This window comes from Python bivittatus, unplaced genomic scaffold (assembly GCF_059951505.1).
Source record: "Python bivittatus isolate LINGU-HERP-01145 unplaced genomic scaffold, Pbiv_v1 ctg000020_np1212, whole genome shotgun sequence".
NCBI classification, from domain to species: Eukaryota; Metazoa; Chordata; class Lepidosauria; order Squamata; family Pythonidae; genus Python; species Python bivittatus.
Genome location: NW_028277030.1, coordinates 12,418,102 through 12,430,465, shown reverse-complemented (window position 1 = coordinate 12,430,465; position 12,364 = coordinate 12,418,102). Strand labels below are relative to the sequence as shown.

Sequence of the window (12,364 nt, the reverse complement as noted above, 5' to 3'; positions counted from 1 at the left end):
GTACAGTATGTGATTTTTCTGAATTCTGTAATTCATTCATTCTTTCAGGACGTCAACGAATCAATCAGCTAGCAGAAAATACAAGGTACTTCAGAAGAAGATTGCGCGAATTAGGCTTCATTATTTATGGCAATGATGATTCTCCTGTTGTTCCTTTACTCCTTTACCTACCTGGTAAAGTTGGGTAAGTTAATTCTTGTTGCTCAGAAAACTGCAAAATTTTCAGAATATCATTTTTAAACTCAGATTTCATTTCACAAGTGTGTTTTTTAAGCTGTAACAAGAGGAACATAATCAGTTGCCTGTAGCAACTGTAGCCCCCCCTCCCCCAATCTTGTGAGGAAGGACAGGCTGCAAGTTTCATTTGTCATATTATTTCAGCAGTGAGTAAGCTTTCACTTGCTAGGTGATTAACAGTAATGAATAACCTTCAGCCTGAATAAAAGAGTTTCGTCCAATGGGGATGCATTTCCAAAAAAGGACAGGCCTTTTTTACTGAGCTTATCAGTAGCCTTTTAAAGATATACAGTATGTAAAAGTGTATGCTCAGGAATCTGGCACAACATTAAGGTTACTTATGGGGGAGGAGGGATAGATTGATTGACTGATTGATAGAGTAATGTAGCTTCCAATTCAGTACATTTATTAAAGGATCCTCTGGAGAGGAGTCAGAAATGATTGGTTACTGCATGTGGAAGCCACAATTGGACAGTTTAATTACATAAAACTTATCAAGTGTAGATTGCTACAAGCAAGTATGCATGGGGAAGGGAAGTGGGAGCCTGAAGCCTCTTATTGTTCATTCATATGCCATTGATTTGTTAAAGTGTACTAAATGTGCCAAATGTTTTAGAATGTCCATATCACACAGACACTATAATTCAAAAAAGAACTAATAGTAGCTGTAATGCTGTTGGAAGGATTTTTTATTAACACTGATTCTTATACCATCAGAATGTGTATATGTTTTCAGTATTATTTTTGCAGTTTTATATCTTTGTTCTTTTAAATATAATGTGGTTTTAAGAAAATAAGCTCTGTTTCACCTCATTTCCTTACTCAGGGCTTTTGCAAGACTCATGTTGACCAAAAACATTGGTGTGGTTGTAGTTGGCTTTCCAGCTACCCCAATCACAGAATCCAGGGCTCGGTTTTGTGTGTCCGCCGCTCATACACGGGAGATGTTAGATACGGTAAGCACAGAGATAGCTTTATAAAATGAACTACGTTTTTTGGAGAAGGTTGGGAGAAGCCTCACTAGGTTTCCCTTCTTCATTGTCTCTTGTAATGCCTGCCTTGCTTACTCTTCATTTGATCATGGAACCTTGGGAGTCTTTAAATTAGATAATTAGAAATGTCTGAATATGCTGCTGCTGCTGCTAGGAAGACAGGAAGTATAGGTTAAGCAGTAATTGAACCAGCTTATATCAGGTTTTGGGTTTTTACAGAACTCTGAAATTGGCAAAGTGGAAGAGGAGCAGAAGTATAGATGTATATATTATTTTATGAATGATGGGGTAAAAAATAACAGCAATACCCTTTAGAAATCCTGAAAACTTGCCAAGGTAGATATTGACAAATTATGGACGATTGGTAAAAAATAAATTGTATATTTGTGTTCTTATCATTAGTGGAATTTATGACTTACCCTTAATATGTGTAAGGGATAGTATTTGTCTAGTTCATTTTAATATCCCCTCATTCTAACATTATGAGTTACCCATGTCTGAAAAGACCAATTATTTATGTTTTTATTCCTCCAAAAGAAGGCCTGTAGAGGATCATCTCATTGAAATTACTGGGACTGACTTCTGATGAGGAGTAAGCTATATAGGTAGTCCTTGCATAACAATGGTAATTGGGACTAGAATTTCCATCGCTGAGCAATCTGGTCATAAAGCACAATGTCATGTGACCACGCCACTTAGCGACAGCAGTTCCAGCAGTCCCCAGTTACCATCATCAAGCAAATCACTGTGAGTCATTAAGTAAGGACCTCACATGAATGCAACTTCTGACTTCCTGCCAGCTTCCCCATTGACTTTGCTTGTGGGAAGCTGGCAGGGAAGGTTACAAATCACAATCACATGACTGCGGGACACTGTAACAGTTGGAAATCTGGGCCAGTTGCCAAGCACCCAGATCACGATCACGTGACCACAGGGGTGCTGGGATGGCTGGAACTTCAAGGACCAGTTGTAAGTACCTCTTGTTAAGCGCCATCGCAAGTTTGAACAGTCACTGAGCAAGTGGTAATTAACTGAGGACCACCTGTATAAACTTGACTATTGGACTGTGGACTTCATAGCCTGTCAGTCTGGGGGAAAAGTCAGTTCTTTGCCATCATCTGGAGAAGCATGTATGGTTAGATTAAGATATATTTGTAGTGCATGCAGTGGAACAAGCTTATGCATAGCCAATCCCTTGCGCTTCCTGCTCTTCCCTCCTTGGGTTAGGTTAATTTCACTTTACGTAATGGTTGGATACTCAGTACATTAGAACTAGAGATGATGGTTTAAAATAAGTTCTGTTCCCTTTCAAAACAAGCCAGCTTGCTTGCTTGATTTAAAAGACATGTATGGCTGCCCATATTAAATAAAATGATTCTGGATAGCTAACAACAGATAAGCAAATTACAAAACAAAAAATTTAAAACTTTCTCATATTAATAGTGCTTTAAACCAGATGTATGTAAGTTTTCTGGGATGAGGCTTGCAAAAAGTAGTGGACTAAAGACAAAAAATGAATTTGATTTCATTTACATTTAAACTTAACTAAACAGTAAATGTATGTGTATCTGTACATATATATATATATATATATATGGGTTATTCACAAGTCATTCATATATATATATATATACAGTATGTGTGTGTGTGTGTGTGTGTGTATATATATATATATAATATTTCCCTCTTATATCATATTTAAAAAAACAATTTGGTAACAGCTTTTTGGTAGCCACACTAAGACTGTTGATGGTTTTACACTGTGCACTGTGTATGGTTATACAGATAGTCCTCAAGTTACGGCTATTCATTCAGTGACCGTTCAAAGTTACGGCGGCACTGAACAAATGGTAGTTATGCTTTGTCCCCAAAGTTATGGCCGTTGCAGCGCCCCTGTGATTATGTGACCAAAATTCAGGCACTTGGCAGCCCACCCACACTTAAAACCGCAGGGGCACTTCAACTCCCCCCACCTGCCTATCTCCCCCTCCATTTCTGCCCTTTTGGCTACCCTGCCCTTGCTGGCCTTGCTGCCCCAGGAAGCCCCAGCAGCATGGCACAAAGCTGCAGCCACCCCAGGAAGCTCCAGCCCAGCCCTTCAACACAAAGCCACAGCCACCCCAGCTGACCTTCACTGTCTTCTTACTTCCGCTGCTGACAAGGCACGCCCAGCCTGGCCCTTGGCAAAACAGCTGCACGCCCACCCGTTGTCCAAATCACACTTGGCCTTCTCCTTCTTGCAAGAAGGAGGCTTCCGAACTTTAAATAAAGTTTTTAAGAATTTATTATCCAAATGGTTGAATGTTCTGATTTGGTTATTCTTCTGCTTGTTCTTGAAAGATAACTACTGATGTTAAGCCCAGTATGTTTAATAAGATTGGAAAACACACTGCCCCAAATCCAATTAATTCATTAAAGAAATGCAATGTACTATAAGGCCCTCCAACTTAGCACACTAAAGAATTTTATATTTGCTGGAGACATTCAGGACCTGTTCTTTGCAGTAATTTGAAAATAAAAGGCCCCTGAGTTTTATACTGTTAATTAAAATTTAAAATCAGTAGGAATTGCCTTACTTGGCTGTTAGTTTTGTGTGGAAGGCATGCATATGCTTTGGTCACAAAACAGTATCTGTAAGTTTTAAAAAATCAATAGTATACCCATATAATGTTTTTAAAGTGTTTGAACACAGTAGGGCTGGGGGGGTTTTCTTTTCTTTTTCTTATTTTTCGTTTGATTTTTCATACTTTTATTGTATTTAAAAATTCTAATAAAAATGAATGTTAAGAAAATGGACACAGTAGGGCTGTGAGCTATAACATGGTCTTAACTTAATTAAAAATATCCCAACCATCCTTATTCCTTTCCTAAAATGGAAGGATGTAAGAAGGGTTTTCTCATCTCTATGAAATATCTGCAAACTGAGGGAGTCATCCACATACCCTCCTGGATATGCTTTCCTCCTGTCTCCGAAGCAGGAAGAAAATACCCATGAACCATCGTTTTAAAAAGTGAGTCACCAAAAACATATTTGTAATTTTTAAAAATTAATGCTACAGCCATATAATACTTTAAAGAAAAGGTGATTTTTTTTTTCCTTTAGGATTTCAGAACTATAATAAAACTCACTTTCAAAACTGCTGTCTCCATGGTAGTCCTTTTACACTATGTCAGATAAAATGGCTGCCTGCAGAGATAGTAATACTTTCTGTGCCGCATTTGGTTGTTCTGGACTGTGAAAAAATAGCCCCTGCAGCAAGAACAGACATTTGTATTTCCTGCTTTGTAAGACGGCGTCTTCTGGTCTGCAGAGCTCCCCCCAGTGCCTTTCCTGAGCCCTCCCACCAAAGGCTGTCAAACAGTGCTGAGCAGAGCAATTCTCCTTGTCCCTCCTTCCTGTCATTCCTCTATAGTTGCTCCAATTGGTTCATTCAGCAGTTGGTCTTCTTGGGGTATCGCCTCTACCTTTTAAGGAGAACAAGAGGCCTCTTCCAGGCCCTTTCCTTTCAAACACCTACTGTCAATGATACTTCCCGGAATGAAACCCTATTAAAACAAGTGCTGTGCAAACTCTACCAGCTAGACCAGATTTCCCTCCCCCGTCCAGCTTTCTTTCCTTTCCTCTTTCTCCCACATGAGTGCTGCAGAAACTGTGTGACCTCCTGGGAGATGTGTGGTTGATCTTCCACAAGGTCAGTGTTCTCACAGAAGAGAAGAAAAAGGAAAGGAAAACATGGTGCTGGCAAGATTCTGTTTACTATGGTGGCCAGAGTAGAAATGGCCGGGGGGAACAGAATCCCGTGCCCCCAAGGGGAGGCACCGACCCTCCAAGTGGAGCCAAGCAACAGTGCTGACTCTCTCAAGCTGCTCCTCCACGCAACATAGAATGTCTATATAAAAAGTGCCCCTGGGGAAATACCACCTCCCTGCCAGACCACCTTGATCCAGATTCAGCCTGCCTCGGCCACAGGCTGGCAAGGTAGTAGAAGGTCCACTGTAAGGAAAAATCCTCAATAACGGATCAGTAAGCCATCTCTAGGGGACGCAGTGGCGCAGCGGCTTAATGACGCTGAAAGTTGCCGGCCAGAAATGGTTGACACTTCAGCGGTTCGAGCCCAGCTCCGCGCAGCAGAGTGAGCTCCTGCTTCCTCCCCAGCTCCTGTCAACCCAGCAGCTCGAAAACTTACGGGAGTAGATAAATGGGGACTCTCACCCCGGTGGGAGGAAAAATGCTGGCGGCACCTTGCAAAGGAGACGGGAACAGTTGCCGGTAACGCGGAAGCCGCGCACGCCCGAAAAAGGCGCGAAGCAACGGAAACCCCGCCTCCTGCGCTCGCCAGCTGGGCTCTGCTCTAGGAAGGAGGGACTGGCAAACCACTTCCGAAACACCTTGCCTTGAAAACTGCAGGGACTCGTCCAGGCAGTCACCGCAGAATCGGTAACGATTGAGTGCGGATTAAAAGCCATCTCTGAGATGGGGCAAGGAAGATGCAGGGGTGCATGTAGTGTATGCGTACACTTTGTCTTCTAGTGATACAGTGCTATAACACTTTTTCAGATGTGTTTAATTTAGTTTAATACTAACATTAAACACCCATGCACCTACAGTGTTTCTCCCCAAAAACATTTCAATGCTGCTTAAAAGCAGATAAAGAAAAATAAAGTTATTAAAATAGTGTATCTACCACAAAGATTATTCTGAATGTGTGTTGTACCCGTGCAGGGTCATGATCACCCTTATCAAAACAATGCCTTTTCAAGACAAGAATCATGCTAAATTCAGCTAACCCGGGGGAGATTGTTGGACTTCATCAAGGAAAGAAAAGAGATAGAAGCAGTGGAGACCATAGGAAAATTGCAAATACATGAGAGTGTCCCGTAGATCTTCTGAAAAAATTGAATGGATGAGTCATAACAGTTCAGCACTAAATGTCACACTAGAAACAGGCGTGACCTTTTGTGTCTTTTTTTTTTTTAATGCTAAGTATGTCTTTCTAATATACTGAAATTGCATTTCAGGTCCTGGATGCTTTAGATGAACTGGGTGATTATTTGTGTCTGAAATATTCCCGGTATGCTAAGTCATCTCGTCCTGAACTATATGATGAAACAAGCTTTGAACTTGAAGATTAAGCTTCCCTCCCATGGAGAAACCATAATGATGTTACAAGGAGGAGATGGGGGTCTCAACAATAGGAATGCATTTCTTTTTTTCTAAGGACAGTTTTTGCTTCACAGTTAATTGAACCAAGAGAAGCATTGCATGTCTGTTTTTACCAGATTGGACTCTGTGTGCAAAGGACTAGAATATTGCTGCACTTCTCTAACCAAGAAATACAAGTATTATTATTATTATTATTATTACTATTATTATTTGACACCAAAGACTTTAACCCACTAAATCAGTTGCTATTAGACAGCCTTTGTTCCTGTTTTAAGAGCAGAGTTTGAAAAAAATGAATTATGATTACACTTATTTTGAAAAATGACTTGGAATATAGTATAGTAGCTGAAAAAAAGTTATCTTGTTAAATTGGCTTTCATTTATAGAAGAGGGATATCTCCATTGCAGCTTACCAGGATTTAGGCCAAAAAAAACAACCACCATCAAGTAGAAATACTTTGACCTGCTGAATTAACAGGAGCCTGATTCAGGGGTAGTCAATGGTCCTTCATGGCTTTGTATAACTTTAAGTATTATTGTTAGAAAGTTTTGAGAAAGGAAGAAAACCACAATTCATCTTTGCTGCTTGGTATTTTAAAAAACATTTTTATATTTCAACTGATAACCAAGGATAAGCCAAAACAATGTTAATTTAGATTCAACTGATAATACATTGAATTATTTCATAATTTAAAAGGGGGGGCTACTTATTTAATGTTCAAGGAGGTTTTTAGGATTGTCATGCACAATTTTAATAACCATTTCACTTTCCCATTTGCAATGTGTTAAGCCTTCTAATATACAAAAAGCAGGTGGCATTTGGAAGACTACTTTCTTTCTCCCTGAATATTGATTGGCTTGGTAAGCATACTGCTGAACCAAAACACTCAGGCTATTACAGAATATAATCCTCAAAGATCTTACCATTTGTACATGCCATCTTTAAGTTGAAAGAGCTAATTCTTTCGCATTACTACTTCTGTGAGATACACTTAACACAGGAGACCACGGTGAATGTTCTTCTTTGCAAGGTTGATATCTCCATCTTTTTCTTAAGGTTGAAATCATTAACTGTTTTAAGAACATGACCAGTTGATTTGAAAATGGCTTTGGAGATTAAAGGAACAGGTGGATATAATTCCATATCTGTTTCACCAAATGAATGGGACCAAGATTAATGAGACTAAGATACCACTGTCTTTTGTCCGGTCTCAACAGTTAAGGTCTCAGGAAGCTATATGTGCACACATACTCTAAGATAACTGATTGAAAGGCATTTCTGTCACTTTTGAGAGAGGTACAAGCCATTCTGAAAGTCTGATGGTACTGTAAGCATGTCTGATCGAGAGATGGCTTAGGTTTCTGTTTCACAGATGTATTTTACTTTCATGTTCTTGAAACTGTGGTATCCACTTAACACACAGCTGCAAAATTAGATTTAAGAACTGAACAATTAAATTGTGGAATAGCAATTACAGTATGGGACTCCCTTGCTTGTTAAAGCAGCTTTGAGGATAAAACAAGACTGATTAGTTTTGAGGTCCATTTTTGTTATTCAAGTTAATACAATTCAACGTGGGTATAATGTTAAAAATGGACCACCATCCATTCCAGGATATCGGCTATCTGTTTCCAAAGTATAGGAGGGTAAGAGGAGTGAATTGTACAGTGTTGTATGATTGTTCACTTTGGCAAATGAACTTGAGAAACACTAAACAGGCCCATGTTTGTGCATCATACTAAAACTACTGTATAAAAAATAAAGGATGTTTTTGTGTGATTTTTAAAATATTTGAAGTTGGTTCATTTCTTGGTCATATACAGTGCTTTGCAAAAGTTTTAGGCAGGTGTGAAAAAATGCTGTAAAGTAAGAATGCTTTCAAAAATATATATTGTAATTGTTTATGATTATCAATTTACAAAATGCAAAGTGAGCAAACAGAAGAGAAATCCAAATCAAAATTTGGTGTGACTACCCTTTGCCTTCAAAACAGCATCAGTTCTTCTAGGTACACTTGCATACAGTTTTTGAAGGAACTCGGCAGGTAGGTTGTTCCAAACATCTTGGAGAACTAACCACAGATCTCCTGTGGATGTAGGTCCAACCATCACTTCCAGGACTCCTTGTTCTTCTTTATGCTGAAAATAGTTCTTAATGACATTGGCTGTATGTTTGGGGTCGTTGTCCTGCTGCAGAATAAATTTGGAGCCAATCACACACCTCCCTGATAGTACGGCATGATGGATAAGTATCTGCCTGTATTTCTCAGCATTGAGGACACGATTGATCCTGACCAAATCTCCAACTCCGTTTGCAGAAGTGCAGCCCCAAACTTGCAAGGAACCTCCATCATGCTTCACTGTTGCCTACAGACTCTCATTCTTGTACCATTCTCCACCCTTCGGCAAACAAACTGCCTCCTGCTATAGCCAAATATTTCACATTTTGACTCATCAGTCCAGAGCACCTGCTGCCATTTTTCTGTACCCCAGTTCCTATGTTTTCATGCATAGTTGAGTCGCTTAGCCTCATTTCCATGTGGGAAGTATGGCTTTTTGGCCGCAATTCTTCCATGAAGACCACTTCTGGCCAAACTTCTCTGGACAGTAGATGGGTGTACCTGGGTCACTGGTTTCCACCAGTTCTGTGCTGATGGCACTGCTGGATATCTTCCGATGTCGAAGGGAAGTAACCATGATGTGTCTTCCATCTGCTGCATTAAGTTTCCTTGGCCAACCACTGTGTCTACAGTCCTCAACGTTGCCCATTTCTTTGTGCTTCTTCAAAAGAGCTTGAACAGCACATCTTGAAACCCCAGTCTGCTTTGAAACTTTTGCCCAGGAGAGACCTTGCTGATGCAGTATAACTACCTTGTGTCTTGTTGCTGTGCTCAGTCTTGCCATGGTGTATGACCTGTGACATGAAATTGTCTTCCACAACCTCACCTTAGTAGCAGAGTTTGGTTCTTCCTCACCCAGTTTTAAGCCTCCTACACAGCTGTTTCTGTTTCAGTTAATGACTGTCTTTCAACCTACATATGAAATTGATGATCATTAGTACCCGCTTGGTATAATTGGTTAATCATACACCTGACTCTAATCCTACAAGTTCCCTGACTTTGTGTAAGTGTGCAAAGTATGCAAGTGTAAGAATTGATGCTGGTTTGAAGCCAAAGGGTAGTCACACCAAATATTGATTTTAGATTTTTCTTCTGTTTGCTCACTTTGCATTTTGTAAATTGATAAACAATTACAATATATATTTTTGAAAGCATTCTTACTTTGCAGCATTTTTTCACACCTGCCTAAAGCTTTTGCACTGTACTGTATAAATTGGCATGGTATCTCAGGAACAATCTGCCATTGATGAATGACTATGTATTACAAAAGAATTGTGATCTACAAGAGCTATAAAATTTCCAGAAGACCCTGTTCTCAATCTCTTTTCTTCCATAATTCCCTTCAGCCACCAGCAATTGCCTTTGCCTGTTTTCTACTATTTCTATACTTGGAAAAGTTTACTAAGAGCAGATGCTGGAATGAGTAACATGCTCTGATCATGATCAAAGAAAGCAGGACTCTGGCTTAGTGCAGTACATAGTTGCACTGCCTGAAGCTGGAGAAATGTGCGTGTTGTATGAGTTCTGAAATGTTTTGTACAGCCATCTGCTTCTATGTTCCCATGTGCAGTATGGCCATTCATGTGAAAACTATAATGGTGAACTTAAAGAAAAGCAGTCATCTTATCTGGTTTTGCTGCTTTCATCTTAATTTCTCCTCACTTGCTCTGATTTTCACATCTGTAGCTCAGCCGCAGTATCAAATGCCTCTCACTACATTTTGAAATTAGCTCATAGGGCAACTTCTTCTGGGTTGTAACCATAATCTAGTTTTCTGCGCTACTGAAAGAGCACCAAAGAATTTCTAGAAATGCAGTGACTTAACTTTTTTTTTTTTTTTTTTGCTTCAGTTAACATATTTAAAAGTGGGAATCGAAGTATTTTGCCCAATAAAAGCACCAAAAACAAGGAAAAAAATCACACCAAAGAAAAGGTGCCAATTTGCCCTGATTTTCAGTAGCACGGTCTCAAGAGGGTTTAGTGGGCCATAAATAAGAATGCAGAGAAGCTACAGAAGGGTTCCCACCCTAATCACAGTGGGGACATGTAGGGAGATAGTCATCTAATAACAGTGATGGGCGGACAGATCAGTTTGTATTATTCAAGCATCAGATTATATAAACTGCTATCTTAAAAAATCTCTCTCTCCAGGGTAGAGAAATCCATCAAGGCTACCTGAAATGTACTGTGAGGATTTTGGCCAGGTGCAATCTGTGCTAAAACTTTTCACTTGGCTCCTTGGCTCCAATGCTTCCAGAGGGTTTTAAAATAACCTTAATATTTTAAAATGTCCAAATACAGCAATTATAAAACATCTGAAATGCCTGATCAAATCAAAAGAGCTTTATTTGGTGCAAGAAAGAAAACTAGCCAGAAAAGTAACAATTGGCCACAGCTAAGAAGTTTCTCTGTCTCACCTAGGATAGCAGAGGGGCTTGAAAAGGACAAACCAAAGCAGTTTCAGCAGGAGGAGACTATTGAGGACAAGACTCCTGTACTCAGAGGCATAACCTAGCTTTAAAACCAGCCATTTAAATTGGGTTCAAAAATTGCCTGGAAGCCTGCAGGCTTTTTTCAAACTTGGCAAGATACACTCAGTATGAAGTATTTAAGAATTGTAATTCCATATAACACAAATGCCAATTTCCCCAATACATTATTTTGCAAGTCAGTTTCTCTTGAAAAGATTTCTAAGGCCAAGGGCACATCCAGACAACCAAGTTTAAACAACCTTTCCTCCAGCATAAAAATATGCCAGTATCGTTTGTTCTGTCCTGACGACCACTCCCTGTTCTCTTCTTGGCAACCAGGCAGGCAAGTGGCGTTGTCCTGGCAGTGTTAATGCAGGACAAGTTAAGGAAAACAATGGGTGGACTTCTTGCCAACTGCCTAATGCAGGGTGGGACAGCAGTGAGTTGTGATGGATAGCTAAGCCCATGGCTTCAGCCACCCATCAGAAGTCAACTCGCTCACTGTCTTTCTCACACCGTCCTGCTTGCTTGGTTTTCTCACATGTTGCTTGCTTGGTCCTGCTTGCTCACACTTGGCTTTCTTACTTGCTCTTCCTCCTTACCCTCTCACTTTCCTTGCTCATTTATCTTTACGCTGCTTTCTCACCTGCTGTTGCTTACCGGTCTGACTTTCATTCGCTTGCCTTTCTTGCTTGTGCCCCCAACATGCTTTGTCATGCCCTCATTCGGCCTTTCTCACCCTGCTTGCCTCACCCTGTAGTTTACTCATCTTTCTCCCCTGCTCTTCATTCTCCTGTGCACTCTTGCTCCCCCGTCTTCTCCCTTGCTGACCCTGCCATTTTTCACACTCTTGGTCTTTCCGCTCACTTGGCCGGGGCAGCTCCACAATGCAGGCTTTCTGTATGCCTTTTTATAGGCAACTGTATCTAGCAATCTCATCTGAGATCATTAGATCTGAACAGAAAAGAAGTGAAGTGCTGCCCAGGGACAGGCCCAACCCAAAATGGCCATGGAGGGAAGTTGCCAACAACTGGGTGGGAGTATCCACAGTAGCTAGAAGTGACCAATAACAGCCAGGTCAAGCCCACCCCTGCCGTGTCATTATCACCGTTCCCACCAAAATACCACAACTGTACATATAGCAAGGCTTTTGCTGGAAGAAGATGGATAACACTTTAACATGGAGTCAAATAAATGAAAAGCTAGGCAGCTTCAGTTATGGGCTGGGAATGAGACAGTCTGTATCATAAGGACATTTCTGGATGGAGGGATAGATGGATGTACTCCTCCTATTTTTCCCTAGAACAACAATCCTGTGAGGTAGGTTGGGCTGAGAGTGACTGGTCCAAAGCCATCTAGTGAGCTTCCACAACTGAGGGT

The 12,364-nt window shown here is 40.4% G+C and overlaps 1 protein-coding gene across 1 annotated transcript in view; it reads left to right on the top strand.

Moving 5' to 3' along the window:
* Positions 1–8,167, top strand: part of SPTLC3 (serine palmitoyltransferase long chain base subunit 3) — a 91,701-nt gene extending 83,534 nt beyond the window's left edge. Inside the window, exons 10-12 of the mRNA XM_088150461.1 lie at positions 49–184; positions 1,064–1,193; positions 6,249–8,167. Coding sequence (XP_088006587.1) covers positions 49–184; positions 1,064–1,193; positions 6,249–6,362 — 380 coding nt within the window. The 3' untranslated portion in view covers positions 6,363–8,167. The remainder of the gene's footprint in view (positions 1–48; positions 185–1,063; positions 1,194–6,248) is intronic.
* Positions 8,168–12,364: the final 4,197 nt, after the last annotated feature.